Genomic DNA, 16,354 nt, shown 5'->3' on the forward strand with positions numbered 1-16,354 from the left:
CACGGCTCCCACGATGGGCATCGTATACGGAAAAAGCGATCTCATGCGATGCAATGTCATTTTTCACTGAAATTATGGACATGAGTTGGAATCATGTAAAATGCACCCCAAATGTCATTTTTCACACTGTACCACCCCCACTATCAACGCCAACCCGAAGCGTGGCGAGCGGCGGCGGTACGCGTCCTACGACCTTTTCATACCCCCACTATCCACGTCGGCATGGAGTTGAGAATAGAAAGTGTGGCGAGCGCAGCGAGCCACCGAGCCCGAAGCGCGGCGAGCGCAGCGCGCCCCGAGAGGGGACACGGATACCTGTGAAGGTATCCACGTGCGCTCGCCATGCTTCGGGCTCGGTGGCTCGCTGCGCTTGCCACACTTTCTATTCGCAACTCCACGCCGACGTGGATAGTGGGGGTATGAAAAGGTCGTAGGATGCGTACCGCTGTGCTCGCCACGCTTCGGGGTTGGCGTTGATAGTGGGGGTGGTACAGTGTGAAAAATTACATTTGGGGTGCATTTTACATGATTTCAACGCATGTCCATAATTTCAGTGAAAAATGACATTGCATCGCATCAGATCGCATGCGATCTCATGCGATCGCATTTGATTTTTAGCAAAAATGCATAAAATCACGGTAAAATCGCATGGCATCGCATGCCACTACATATGGCATGCGATGGGAGCCGTGATACTACACAAGTACCGCGAAATTTTCCCCAAGTACAAGCGACACTGTGTACCTAAATAAGAGCCCAAAGGCAGTGCTGGGTCTCCTGCTAGCACTTCTGAGTCATGGTCTCCTGCTCCTACTGCTGTGCCGGTGTCTCCTGCGCCGGATCTCCTGGGTTTCCTGCTCCAACTGCTGCACCAGGTCATCTGCTTCAAGGAGGGTGTTCTGCGATCTTCCGATCACTGCTGGCCACATTGATCGGCAGTACGGGAAATAAAAATAAAGCAATCAGTGCTTGAAGTGAAGTGTTGGTATCGTTGTATACCGGCCCACCTCGAGCACTTATATATACACACATACATATACACACACACTGTATACACACACACACACACACACATATATAAATAAATATACATATAGAGACAGCACACTGCCCACGGGGTTACAGGCACACTGCACACGTGCCCGTTCACTGTCAGTGATAAAGCAGCTGGGCTGGCTGCAAATATTGAGCAAGGTGGGTGGGCGGAGCCTCTGGACGCACAGCAATCCCTGCAGTTCTCCCCTCTTTCCCTACAGCCAGTGCATCGGCTTCTGTGCACTGGGAGCAGCAGGCCTGCCCCGGGAGACGCAGGCACAATCATAGCGGCTCTTGCGGGACTGGGTATCCTATCCCTGTGCCCTGAGAAGGGGATCAATTAAGGAGGACCTGAGGTGATTATCTGAGAAGGATCTTTGTTGGTGGCACAATCCTACCCATAGCTGAAGCAGCCCTAGGCATTCAATGCATGCACTTAGGCATTACAAATTCCCCAGGCATTTGCTTATGCCCAGGGCCAGCTCAGCCAGGAGGAGGGAGAACAACCCCACACCACTTACCCCCACACACATACACAACCACCCAGTGATCTCAGCTGTTGGCCATCCCCAGGACACTCACCCTCTGCCAGCCACAGCAGCGTCCCGCACACCTCCACAGAGCGGGACAGCATCCGGCGTCAGTGAGAAAAGAGTGCGCAGTGCACCCGCGCACGCCCGCCATTGATTGGTGTCCCGCTGCTGATTGGCTCCTGCATATGTGTGCAGTAGCCAAAAACGAAGGAGGCTGCACTCAGGTGGGTGGGCCGCGGTGGGGACTGGGATCTAGTGATGGGAAATCTAGTTCGTTTTGGTGACTAGTTCATTATGATCTAGTTCACCCAAAAGATTAGATCAGAAGATTAGTTCATCTAGTTCATTTAGTTCATTATTCCATCACTGACTCAGAGACTGAGAGGAGTGAATGGATCTAGATGAACTAGACTAGATTATGACACACAGAGCAGGCATTGTAATACTAGCTCATTGTAGGAGTTTAGTCTTGTTAGAATGATCATATACTGTATGTTTAATAAATCAGATTATTTTCTATTTTAGAAAAGCAATAAGTTATACAGCACCCTTCTAGTGACATGTTTATTGTTTAGCTCTGCAATATTAATCACATTGTGTAAATACCCAAATTCAGAGTAATTTAATAAGTCAATTTTTTTCTGTTTTTAAAATACAGTAATTAGAAAAAAACATGTCCCCTTGCCCCAATGTAACTGACCTTAGAGAGATAAAGTAGAGACTTTGCAAAGTAACCAGTTGCTGATTGGTTGCTAGGGGAAACTGCTCCACTGTATGTATCATGAAGGTTCATACATATCCATCTCTGACTGTAATGTGGAGTAAACAGAGCTACGACAGTATACTGTATAACATGCAGCAGCCAGCACTGTGTATTTGGCTGATTGTAGCTTGTGATCTAATATACTGGGGGAAGGCAGCATGGCAGTGCACAGTTCTGCTCCATACACACAATACCTATGCCTGAGCACAGCAGTGCCACACATGGTAGCTCAGAGGTACTGTACAGTCTCATTATGGCTGTATAGTCAGAGATTAGTTCAGGGATCTGTATGATCAGTGAACTAATTGAACTACTGAACTATTTGCAGGACTCATAAGTCATCAGGACAATGTAGATCCGCAGAGTCCAGACCATGGGCCTTATTTTGGTTCATTCTTTCTGACAAAATCCTTCTTAGATGGGCAAAACCATGTGCACTGCAGGGGGGCAGATGTAACATGTGCAGAGAGAATTAGATTTGGGTGAGTAATTTTGTTTCTGTGCAGGGAAAATACTGGCTGCTTTATTTTTACACTGCAATATAGATCTCACTTTGAAGTAAAACCCCACCCAAATCTAATTCTCTCTGCACATGTTACATTTGCCCCACCTGCAGTGCACATGGTTTTGCCCATCTAAGAAGGATTTTGTCAGAAAGAATGAACCCATGTCTGAGCTCAGCACTGCCACCTGTGGCAGCTAACATGTACTGCCTCTTGAGTATTGCATGAGAGCTGAATAACATGTAGGGTTACCACCTTTTTGTTGAGAGATTCCCGGACATTGGCCCGCCCCTTGACACACCCACTGACCCATCCCAGCCCCACCCCCAGACCCGCCCCCAGACCCGCCTTATGTTGATTTTTTTTTAAACCTTTGCTTCCATTTCATTCTTGATTTTGCATACCATAATTCCAGTTACATGTTATATCACATACATTAATGGCCATTACAAGTTATGCCACACATCGTGATGCTAATTCCGTGTTATGCCATATACCGCAATGGCCATTACACATTATGCCAGGACTCAACAGAATTTTTGCACAGGATGGACAACATGGACAGTGCGCGGCGAAGGCGCGCGTCAAATTTTTGACATAATGCCGACACACCGCACACCCATTATATAGTATACCACATGCCATAATGGCCATTACAAGTTATGCCACACATCGTGATGCCAATCACGATGTATTATTCCATGTACTGCAATGGCCATTACACATTATGCCAGGACTCAACCAAATTTTTGCACAGGATGGAAAACATGGACAGTGCGCGCCGAAGGCGCGCAGCAAAATTTTTGTCATAATGCTGACACACCGCACACCCATTATATAGTATACCACATGCCATAATGGCCATTACATTTTATGCCACACACCGTAATGCCCATTGCACGTTTTAATGAACTTTGTAATTCCGATTACTCATAAGCCCACACATGATGCCCATGACATACTATATAACACACCGTAATGCCCATTACATACTATATAACACACCGTAATGCCCATTACATACTATATAACACTGCAATGCCCATTACATACTATATAACACACCGTAATGCCCATGATATACTATATAACACCGCAATGCCCATTACATACTATATAACACTGCAATGCCCATTACATACTATATAACACTACGCAATGCCCTTGACATACTATATAGCACCGCAATGTCCATGACATACTATATAACACCGCAATGCCCATTACATACTATATAACACTGCAATGCCCATTACATACTATATAACACTACGCAATGCCCTTGACATACTATATAGCACGGCAATGCCCATGTCATACTATATAACACCGCAATGCCAATGTCATACTATATAACACTAAGCAATGCCCATGTCATACTATATAACACTAAGCAATGCCCATGACATACTGTATAACACACCATACACATTTGACACATAAGTGCCACTTACCTATATGCTCAATGCCAGGGGCTTCATGCCGATGCCAAGGTGGACTGAATTTGCTCGTTGCCGAGGGGGATAGATCTGTGCCTCTGTGCTCGTTGCCGAGGGGGATAGATCTGTGCCTCTGCTCGTTGCCGAGGGGGATAGATCTGTGCCAGTGTGCTCGTTGCCGAGGGGGATTGATCTGTGCCAGTGTGCTCGTTGCCGAGGGGGATTGATCTGTGCCTCTGTGCTCGTTGCCGAGGGGGATTGATCTGTGCCTCTGTGCTCGTTGCCGAGGGGGATAGATCTGTGCCTCTGTGCTCGTTGCCGAGGGGAAGATTTAGCACAGCAGTATGCTCAGGACCCAGTACCAGAAGCAGCAGCAAGTGTTTGGACATCTGAACTAATCATATAATGATAGTATCACATAAAGGTGAGCAGCATGAGCACACATTCTCACTCACAGACACACCACACATAGACTTTGGCTAGGCAGTGCATATTTTTCCTTTATTAGATTTGTATTTGCTGGGCTTTGTTGTACATTTAACTTTAGATTCAGGAAGTAAAGATCCAGTAAATGAGCCTTGGATCTGCTGGGCTCTGTCTGTCTGTGTTACACCTCCCACTTGCTTTACTTCCTGGTGAACTAAATGAACTAATCTTTGCCAGAGCAGTGATCTGAACGATTTAGTTCACTTTGAAGATTAGATCATTTTGAACTAATCATTCACGAACTACCCATCACTACTGGGATCTACACCCACCGCTCTCTCAGGGGGGAGAACTACACCCTCCGCAGCAGCGTGTTTTTTTTAATTGAACGTTGAGCTGCTGCTCAATCTTCTGTTTTTCTGCGCTGCCCAGCGCCGCCCGCCGCCGCCCATCAGACGGATCCCCAGTCCTGTGTGCGCTGCATGCTGCCTGCTGGGGATCACGTCAGCAGCCGCCAGCCGGCGTCATCTCGGCCACTTCCTCCGAGTAGTACTGCGGGAGAGGCTGTGTGCATGCGCACCAGCCCTCCCGCGGCCATTTTAAGTTTGGGGAGCGAGGGCTGGCTGCAGCCATGTTTAGTGAGGGCACATAGAGTTGCGGCCACGGCCGCTAACTGCGTAGATGGCGGTCCGCAGCTCAGCAGGGAGGGTGAGCGGCCGCATTTTGACTTAAATGAGCCGGCCCACCGGGAAAATACCCAGTTTCCCGGTGGGCCAATCCGCCCCGAGGACAGCCAAGAGTGGGCAGTATCACATAGACTGAGGGAGTGAATCATTTGAAGGACAGCACTTCAACAGTTTCAAAAGCAGCAAAGAGGTCACAGAGAATAAATAGTTCATAAAGGGAGTGTAGTACATTCTATGTGTTTATAAACCTATCATACTGTCACTATGCAGTCCTTATCACAGTTTCCTGAATGGCACAAAATTTGGCCTATTGAATTGGGCCACTCCTTCCTGTCAGTCATCTTCTCTTGGATTGTTCAAAGCTTCCTGAAACCCAATATCTAAAAAACTGAACTCATAGGGTGACATTCTATGAGTAGCGGTAAAATCCGCATGTTTTTTACCGCACCTAATCGCTCTTTTGAAAATCGCGAGATTGGGCCGTTTTTCGCATATTTAATGAGATGCGAAAAACGGCCCAAGTAGTGCGAATAGGTGCGATTTGATGCAATTTCTTTAGTCCTGAAAATGTGCGATTTTCAGGTCTGAAAATCGCACATTTGCAGGAAATCGCAATCGCCAGAGCATAACCAGCCCCGGGCTCATTGAGCCGGTGCTGGTGACATAAAATCACGGTCCCCGACAAATAGGGGTCCCTTGATTTAATTAAACCAGCACCAGGCTCAAGGTCCGGCGCTGGTTCCCAAAATATGGGGGACAAAATGACTAGGGGTCCCCCGCATTTCAAGAACCAGCACCAGACCCAAGCAGCCAGCAGGGTATTGCCACAGCCGGGGGACACTTATTATATAAGGTCCCGTGGCTAAAGCATTATCCCCCTGGCTGGTCAGCATGGGCAGGGGTCCTGGGGAAGTGGGGACCCCCCCAAAGAAGGGGTCCCCCCCTCCAGGACTTACCAGCCCATGCTGAAAGTCCGGGGCTGTCCCCGATGCCCCTGGGCGGTGGGCATTGGGCTGATGAAAAGTGTAAAAAAAGAATAAAAACTACTGTCTTATACTGTAGAACTATGAGTCCCAGCAAGCCTACCCCGCATGCTGGGACTTGGAGAACCACAAGTCCCAGCATGCGGGGCATTAAAGGCTCCGCTGGCACTTGTAGTTCCACAGTACAAGAAATAGTGTAATAAAACACACACTGACACCCAGAAAAATAAACGTTTAATACATCCACAGCCCACACATACTGATACTTACCTACCTTGAGCCCGTGGGTCAGTCCCTGGGTCCGGGGTCCTGGCTCCTGGGCTGAAGAGTACGGTTCCAGGGTCCTGGTTCCGGGGCTGGTCCAGGGCTGAAGAGTCCGGTTCCGGGGCCTTGTTCCTGGTTTCGGGGCTGGTCCGGGGTCCGGGGCTCCTGGGCTGAAGATTCCGGGGTCCTGGATCCGTAGTAATCCAAAGGGGTACCTGAGGAAGGAAATCCTACTCACCTGGTCCTCGGCGACGACCCCGGCATCTTCAGCTCCAGACGCGCTGCTCCCGGCTGGTACCCGCTCACGGACTGGAGAGACGCAGAGATTTTCATCTTCTGCGCCTCTCCTCAGACTGATTCTATTGGCCCCTTAGCGATTTCGGCCGTTTTTGCGAAAAAAATCGCAAAAAAAAAAAATCTCATCCCATAGAATGTCACCCCCTGTCTCTGAATTTGGCTTGGTATATTACCACACTCTTCCTCTTTATTAACAACATCTCACTCTCTTCTGATCCCCAACTCTGATATCTAGATATCTTTACTGTGTCCTTTCTTCCTACTCTCACATAAAGTCCATTTAATGATCTTGCCGTTTCCACTTTTGCAAAATTTGCAGAATCAGGCCTTTGCTTATCTGGAGGGTACTAATACTTTCATTCATACACTCCTTATTTCCCACCTTGATTACTGCAATTGATCCTCTCTGGCTTTCCCAACTCCTTCCTACATGTCTATTCTCCACTCTGCTGTCTGCCTCAGTTTCCCTTTGATGCTCTACCTGTTTCCCTCTACCTATTACTTACTTGATTTACTGTATTACTCAAAATTATATTCAAAACTCTTAACCTCACTGCTCCTTCTTACATCTACAACCTAATTTTCTCACCTGCTCCATCTTGTTCTCTTCGTGCTAATGACAGCTGTCTCACCTACTCCCAGATCAGCACTTTCCAGCACTTTTTGTTGGACCACTCCTAACCTCTTGGATACCCTCTTTTGCTTCATTATGCCTTCATTCATCCTCCCAGCCTTCAATTGCGTCCTAAATACTAATTTTTTTTCCAACACCCTCTCCAACAAAATTTTGAAACCGAAGGCCATATCCTATGTTGCCGCTGAGGAGTGAAGTAAGCCCTATGGAAGAGTTTGTAAAACCATCTCGCAATGGTTAAGACATTTAGAAAGTTTAAAGCAAGAGTGGGAGATAGCATCCCAATCCTCCACCGCCAAACACCTGGATAAGTCGGATTACCATCTAGTTTGGGCTATCAGTTTTCCCGACTTTTTGCTAATCTGATAATTATACCTTTTAGATATTCCGCCTTTGTGTACCGGGGAAGACAATCTAGCAACAATAACTTTAGGGAGGGAGCTACCATGGGCCTACCAGGATATGAAGTCAACCAGTGGCATAGCTGGAGGTATTTGTAAAAGTCCTGCTTGGGGAGATAATATTTTTCCTGTAGCTCCGAAAAGGACAGGTGGGTGCCCAATGGGCAAATCAATTTTAGGGAGGTGATACCAGCTGAATGCCAATCATCCAACCACAAATTTGGGATAAGATAGGCTAACGTCAAGAGGGACAGATCTGGACCCGGCAAAGAGATATCCTCATCGTCTGAAACTAATTTATGCCAAACTGAGAGGGTGGCTCTTATAGTAACACCGGGGTCCGACCAAACAGGCATTGCCTGTGGGGGGAGCCAGAATAATTCTGGGAGGCGGACATTGGGAAGAAAGGATTGTTCAATTAACACCAAGGGCTTAGGTATGCCAGTAGCAAACCAATCCCTAGCCTGGCTAAGTAAGCAAGCCGCCTGATCTGTGTAGGGAGAATAAATACCTGTTTAGAGATACAAGGTCTAGACCCTTTCCAAATATAGCGGGCAAACACTTTATTATAATTAGAGAGGAGTGGTTTGGGAGGGATCCTAGGAATAGCTCAGACAAGATACATAAGCTTAGGCAGCAGGATCATTTTGGATGCTGCTATAGGGCCAAGCCAGGAAATCTCATGCAGTCCCCATTCTCCTATGAGTTTTTCAAATGCACATAATAAAGGTTTGAAATTACAGTCAAATATATCAGAATCTCTAGTCACCTGAACTCCCAAGTATTTGATAGACCTCGTTTGCCATGCATAACGGTATTTGTCCTTTAGTAGCCTAACAAGTGCATTACATAGTTACATAGTAGGTAAGGCTGAAAAAAGACTTGCGTCCATCTAGTTCAACCTGGTATAGATATCCATTGCTGATTTGGTAGGTTCTGGTATTTTACAGACAAATTATATTTCTTTTTTGTACCCATGGATGTTTTTCTCCAGTAAATGTTTGTCCAACTTTGCCTTGAACGCATTTAATGAGCCAGCCGTTACCACCTCTCAGGGAAGAGAGTTCCAGAGTTTGACTGTTCTGACCGTAAAGAAATTCTTTCTACTAGCTGAATGAAATCTTTTTTCTTCTAATCTATACTCATGCCCTCGCGTCCTAGATTCCTTTCTAGTAGAAAATAGGGTGTGTGACAGTTCCTTATATTGGCCCTTGATATACTTATTGCATTGATAGGAAGAGCTTTTTTTGGAGGTCTTTCAGCACCCTATGCAGCTCAAGTAAAAAAAAACTTCAGGTTGTAAAAGACACAGAAGGATATAGTCAGCAAAAAGACTGATTATATGGGACACTCCCCCTATTATATGACCTCGAATAAGCTTAGTGGATCTGATTTTTTCAGCAAGGGGCTCAATGGCCAGAGCAAAAATAAGCGGGGATAAGGGGCAGCCCTGGCTGGTGCCATTCATTAGGTTGCACCCTGAGGATACACAGCCATTCACAAACACCTTTGCAGATGGGGCGGAGTAGAGAGTGAAGATAGAATCCCTAAATCTGCCACTAAAGACAAACAGAAGCAGCGCAGATCTAAGGTATCCCCAATGGATGCTATGAATTGCCTTGAGGGATAGAATCAGCAGAACAGCCTTTTTAAAGTCACAACTTTCTACAATATTGAACACTCTACGAGTGTTACATAGGGGTTTATTCTGTTTGGTACGGTGGGACCGTATATGGGCGGATCTGGGTTTTTTTTCATCTGCGCATGCGTAGCTTTCGCAATACGCATGTGCGGCAACCTCACACCACTCACGGACGGGTCTCTTTGTGCAAAACCTGTCCGCAAGAGCACGGTCATTGTGGGCGTTTTTATGGGAGCGGCCGGAATAATGAGGAAAACTGGGCGTAAACATGGGCATACACGGGGGTGTGCACAGAAAATGCACAGTGCCACAACCGCCTCGATCGGCGAACGCTCCGTGCATTTTGGACCAAAAACAGGCGGACGCCAAAGATAGCTCCAGACCACCCCTAGAGATACCGTATGAGAGCGGATGCCTGGGTCTGCTAATTAACGCTGATTACTACACCTGCAGGCTATTAAGTGGAAACCATTATTTCACTACCTGCAAGCCACACACAGCCCTCAAACACATTGGAACCTTATCTTTCTACACTTCTTCATGGTGGCGTATGCTCAAGTGTACGCCACTCCCCATTGTCGTGTTTGTGACCGTCCGTGTGCGGCTGTTCTGTGGGCGGACTTTCGCTCACTGCGAGTACAGGAAACGAACGGTGAGACGGACCGTACGTACGATTCACCAACCTAACCAGAATAAGGCCCATAGTTACATAGTAGGTGAGGCTGAATAAAGACTTGCGTCCATCTAGTTCAACCTATGTTTATAATAGTTTATCCCTTGTTGTATAGTATGTTCCGATATTTTAAATACAGATTGTTACTTATTCGTACCTGTGGATGTTTTAACCAGTGTTGTCTGGGGCCTGCCTGCCCGGCACAAATCCAACTTGATCTGCAACAATAAGTGAGGGTAGAAGGGGAGCCAAGCGGTTAGCAATCAGCTTAGCATATAATTTAAGGTCAATATTTAACAGAGCTATAGGGCAGAAGTTTTGAACCACCGTAGGGGGTTTACCGGTTTAGGGGGTGTCACCTCAGAACCCTCAAGCTTACCCTCTAACATGAGATATCTACCATCCGGATATGAATATGGGAATGGAATATTTAAGCTATGAGGAAAGATTGAGCCATTTGGGACTATTTACACTAGAGAAGAGACGTTTAAGGGGGGATATGCTCAACATGTATAAATATATATATATGGGGCCAATATAAGGAACTGTCATACACCCTTTTTTCCGCTAGAAAGGAATCTAGGACGAGAGGGCACGAGTTTAGATGAGAAGAAAAACGATTTTGTTCATCTAGAAGAAAAAAATTCTTTACAGTAAGAGCAGTCAAACGTTGGAACTCTCTTCCTGGAGAAGTGGTGTCGGCAGACACTATAAATACGTTTAAAATAAGGTTGTATAAACATTTATTGGTTAAAAACATCCATGGGTACGAATAAGTAACATAATCTGTAATAAGCTACTATAAACATAGGTTGAACTAGATGGACGCAAGTCTTTATTCAGCCTCACCTACTATGTAACTATGTAATATATCCCGTGAGGGCACAGTGTGTTGTATCAAGAAGGAAAGATCATTGGGAAAAAAGCCCCAAGGCAGTTTCAAGTTAACAGCATACAGCTGGCAGTTGCTGGGTATTGACTGTTAGGAGCCCATTAGAGCGAGCTGCTACATAATCTAAGTAAAGAGGGCAGGGTCACCAGGAGAGTATATCTTTTTTTTTTATCTAAAAGCAATTAATCTTTAATAATTGTTGTTTTCTTAATGTAGGAATTTTATGGGACATACTGCATTAGATGTAATAACACAGTGCAAATGTAATGTATATAATACATATAATGACATGTTCGATGTTGTTGCAGTTCTTGTCAGGTATGGATACTTGGTGTAAACTCTGCAATGATGGAGGTCTTCCTTCCGAGATGCAGGGGCTGGAAATGGCTATACATCATCATCAAACGCTGTATGAGGAGGTGACGCAGGCGTACACTGAGGTATGGAGGACAGTTCATGCACAAGAATTTAATAATAATTGGCATATCTTTAATATTCCCCCCTTTAGTGTTTTGGTGCCTTTACTGTGATCCTTTGTAGGATTTAAAGCTTTGTTTTTTTTCTATAAGGGGATAATTGTTATGTGATTAAATATTATTATTATTATTATTATTATTATTATTATTATTAATGAACTGTCCGTAATTTGTATATTCTTCCCGTGCATTTTCTCCAACATTCCAAAAAGTAAATTTGTAGATTTCTTGGCTTCCAACAAATTAACCCTAAAATGTCTGTGTGGGCATATATATGTGGTATGGAACAAAGTTTGTAATCTCCACTGCGGCAGGGATTGATGTGAATGTTCAAATATTCTTTGTGAAAGCACTGCGGAATATGTGTAAATAACTGCTAATAACTATGCTATATGGTGGAATAAGGAGTACAATTAGATTTTGATGAAGATATGGGAAGAATAAGAGAAAGTAGAATGTTTGTACTGGTTGGTAAGTGGGATGGTCACCCATAATATTTGGGGCTCAGGAGGAGGCTCTGAAGCTGTTAAATGTCAATATCCGGACTATTAAAATAGCAAATTAATCATTTGAATTGTTCTTTGTTCTGGAATGTTCACATCTCCAATACAGGCTTAGTTTTGGTCTTCTTTTATAGTTACACTCAATAAAGTGTATTTTCTGTGGTCTTCTGCAGGTCAGCCAGGATGGCAAGGCATTACTGGATGTTTTGCAGCGCCCACTTAGTCCGGGAAACTCAGAATCACTCACAGCCACCGCCAATTATTCAAAGGCTGTTCACCAGGTTCTGGATGTGGTGCATGAGGTTTTACATCATCAGCGCAGATTAGAAAGTATATGGCAGCACCGCAAGGTCCGCCTGCATCAGCGGTTGCAACTCTGCGTTTTTCAGCAAGATGTGCAACAGGTGAGATTTATTAAACTAAAATGGGATCAAAAAGTTGCCTAATTTTATTTTCCAAGTAAACTGATTTAGATTTTGGATCCCTTATTCCTACTAAACTTTACAAATAACATATGTACAGTATATGTATGTTGCTTTTCCTTAGGATGTAATGTACAGTAGCTGGTCAGCTTTTATGTCCACAACGATATGGAAATCTCATTAGTTTTTTGGGTGTTCCTCTGTGGGGTGAATTTAAACAAACAAGACCTCTCTTCTTGATATCCCACAATTCAATATCCATGGAGGTTCCAACAGAACATTGTGGCTTATTGCTTGGTCCCCCATGTGTATAGAAGTAATTACTGTTTTCAAAAGGTAGAATAAAGGGATGTTTTGTGTTTTGCTTGTGAATGGAATGTTACAGATTACACTTTAAAATACAATACAAGCAAGAATGTGACACTAATGTTAATGAATTGTGTATTGTGCAATAAAATGCCTCATGCTGTGTCTGAAAGCTGCCAATGAGTGTTGATCCCTGCGGCCATTCTTGGAGCAGGGCCCTCTTTCCTCCTGTTTTTACAGCCCTCTTCTCTCGTACTTCAGTTACAGCTCTTTCCTACTCAGCATATGTAACCACATATCCTCTTTCTCATAATTTTGTATATCTGCCAATGGTAACCCACCCCAAGTAGCATGCGGACAACTTACTTGATTCCTTATATCTCAGTTATATTGTGTACTTAGATAAGTGGCACTAATTGTTATCTACAGAAGCTTAACTGGAACATTGTGGTCACCACATCAAAACCTTTAAAACCAGCCCTCCACCATTGTCATTACAATGCCCCTTATGCGGGCAGAAGGAAGGGGAGAAAGAGGGTTTCATATCTAAAGAGGGTATGAGAAAAAGGGATTTTTGTGATGCTGCCCATACACGCTGCTATGCGTGCTGTCCCGATGTGTGCTTTGAGGTGCGCGCTCCCGCAGCACCTCATCGCACAGTACAAAAAGTATGTGCTTGCACATACTTTTTGTACTTAGGTTTCATCACATTGCATCGCATTGCATGCACAACGTGTGCACAGGCAATGCAATGCAATGTGATCCGTGCTAGTACCAGGGACGTGCGGTGAGATAAATGGCTGAGGAGTCCCTAGCAAGTACCAGAGCCAGATTTGCACACAATATATGAGCCATGGGGTACATGCCGGCATTATACACATATGCAGCAGTATACACTACTGGTGATTCGATGAGTTTTGATAAGAGATGCACAAAAAAGGTAGCCATATGAGGCACTGCCTCACCTGCCATAGACGTTTTACTCCAGAGTTTTGACTATAAAAATTATTAGAATAATAAAAGATTTTTTATATATATATTATTTGTATTTTTGCCATACTTTATAAGTTCAAAACTCTGGCATATACGTGAGTATGACAGGAAAGTCTGTGCCTCACCTGCCTCACCCCACCGCACACCACTGGCTAGTACAGCATGGAAAGCACGCCCTCATAGCAGTGTGAATGGGCTGCTTAAGAACTTACCATTCGAATCCCTTTCTCTGATTCTATCATGGTGACACAGCTTGGGATGTAGGAGGGGTTCAACGGAGCCAGGCACCTATGCTAAACTTTCAGAGAGGCAGGCTCCTCCCTTCCACATCCCATGATTCCTCAGTTCAACTTCCAGAGCACACTAGGATACATTAACTCAGTACAACGCCTGAACATATTATATGCACATCAATTTTGTTAACATAACCATTACAACATGACAATACATGAAACGGTATTACTTACTGAGTGTAAGGGAGGGATCGCTATGTCACCAGGATAGAATCAGAGAAAGGTATTTGAATGGTAAGTTCTTACAAAAATCCCTTTTTCTCTCTCATCTATCCTGTTGACACAGCTTGACCTTGGGGCGTTCAAGAGCCGGTCCTTTGGGAGGGTACTCTCAGGTCTGCAGTTCTGATCACTGCTCGCCCAAATGATGCGTCCTATGACACAAACTCATGGAACCTGTAAAATTTGGTGAAAGTGTGAACAGATGACCAAGTTTCAGCCCAGCAGACTTGTTCAGCTGTAGCTCCATGGCGCACCGCCCAAGAGGCAGAAAACGACTTGGTGGTATGAGCGTTTATCCTGGAAAGCACTGGTCTGCCAACTTTAGTGTATGGAAAAGCAATTACTGACCTCAACCACCTAGCAATGCTAGCAGGCCAGCCTTTCTTGTGTACATCATACAACACCAATAAAGAATCCATTTTACGGAGAACCTTCTCTCTGTCTAAATAAACGCGCAAGGCGCGAACGACATCCACATTTTTTAGTCTGTCCCTTTTTCTGGTTTCCTCCGGAGGGCTGAACACTGGAAAGGACAATCTCTTGGTTTAAGAGAAGCGGAGAAACCACTTTTGGCAAAAACGTAGGAACTGTTCGTAGCACAGCATTATCATCAGGAAAAATCAAAAACTGAGGCTTACAAGATAATGGTCCTAACTCAGAAACACGCCTAGCTGAGGCGATAGCCAACAAAAATGTCAATTTCCATGTAATAAATGTCACAAGTCTTCTAGTAGCACTACCCACTCGGGAATTGGCTAGACCTGACACAGGGGTGCGGAGTCTATCCGTGCCAAGGGTTTTCTGCCAGTGACCCCTCCAATTGGGATTTGGGCTTCTGCGGCACCCGACACGTCGGTCGCAGCCCCCTGGTCAGGTTTCCCGTATGAGTGGTAGAAGCTTGTGGAATATGGAGCGTGGTCGACAAGCCGGGTCGGTAACAGTCGGACAGAAGCGGTATCAGAGACTGAAGCAATCGGGTAGTTGAGATCAAGCCGGGTCGGTAACAGGTGAGCAGATACAGTACCAAGGGATGCAGCAACGAGTAGTCAGAGTCAGGCCGGATCAGTACATAATAGAGCACGGTGGAGGTACACAGGGGTTAACATAAGTGTGGTCAGGAACAGCACGGGTATCTAATTTTACACAACAGAACGTTGGAGTAGACAAGGTGAACCTATACTCTGGCGAGTCCTGCCTGTCAGGGACTTCCTTTTAACCCTGCAGGCATGCCCACCAATTTCCTGCCTGTCCCTTTAAATTACTTAGAGAGCGGCGCGTGCCCCTAGTGAGCGCGCACTCGCCAACCCTGAAGACGCGCACTCTCTGTCCCCGTCAGCGCTGCATGAGGACATCTGCCACCAACAGGGAACACGCTGTCCGGCTCCGCTACCCCCCAGATCCCTGGACCCGTTGCCCAGGCCCCCGGAGCAGCCGCCAGCACCACACACGTCCCCGGACCCGGTAAGTGACACCGGCGGACAGGGAGGTTGTGACATTACCCCCTCCCCTAGGGGTGGGCACTGAACACCCTTGCTGGGATATTTTCGTTGGAAGTCCTGAAGTAACTGTGGAGCATGGACTTCAGAAGCCTTAACCTAGTAACGTTCCTCTGGACCAAATCCTTTCCAATCAATAAGGAATTGAACTACTCCCCTGCACACCCTGGAGTCCAGAATTTTATTTATTTCATATTCCTCGTGATGTTCTATAGGAATGGGCGAGGGAGGATCTCTGGTGTTAGAAAACTTGTTGATAACCAGCGGTTTGAGAAGAGAGACATGAAAGACATTGGGAATCCTCAATGATTTTGGAAGTTTGAGTCTCACTGCCACATGATTGATTATCTAAAGAATGCTAAAAGGACCAATGAATCTTTGAGCAAGCTTCATAGATGGTACCCTGAGTCACAGATGTCTGGTGGAGAGCCATACCCTATCTCCAGGCTTGAACTGAGGAGCACTTCTCCTT

At 45.5% G+C, this 16,354-nt stretch overlaps 1 protein-coding gene across 9 annotated transcripts in view; it reads left to right on the top strand.

Annotated features, from left to right (window-relative positions):
- The window catches only part of KALRN (kalirin RhoGEF kinase), an 856,470-nt gene that overhangs the window by 333,224 nt on the left and 506,892 nt on the right, over positions 1–16,354 (top strand). For all 9 annotated transcript variants that reach the window (XR_014450786.1, XM_083153542.1, XM_083153544.1 and 6 more), the window contains 2 exons: positions 11,480–11,611; positions 12,324–12,554. Coding sequence is in view for 8 of the 9 variants with exons in the window: in XM_083153542.1 (XP_083009668.1) it covers positions 11,480–11,611; positions 12,324–12,554 (363 nt within the window). In the remaining variant the exon portion in view is untranslated. The remainder of the gene's footprint in view (positions 1–11,479; positions 11,612–12,323; positions 12,555–16,354) is intronic.

The sequence above is a fragment of the Crinia signifera genome, chromosome 7 (assembly GCF_055691185.1).
Source record: "Crinia signifera chromosome 7, ASM5569118v1, whole genome shotgun sequence".
Classification (NCBI taxonomy): Eukaryota; Metazoa; Chordata; class Amphibia; order Anura; family Myobatrachidae; genus Crinia; species Crinia signifera.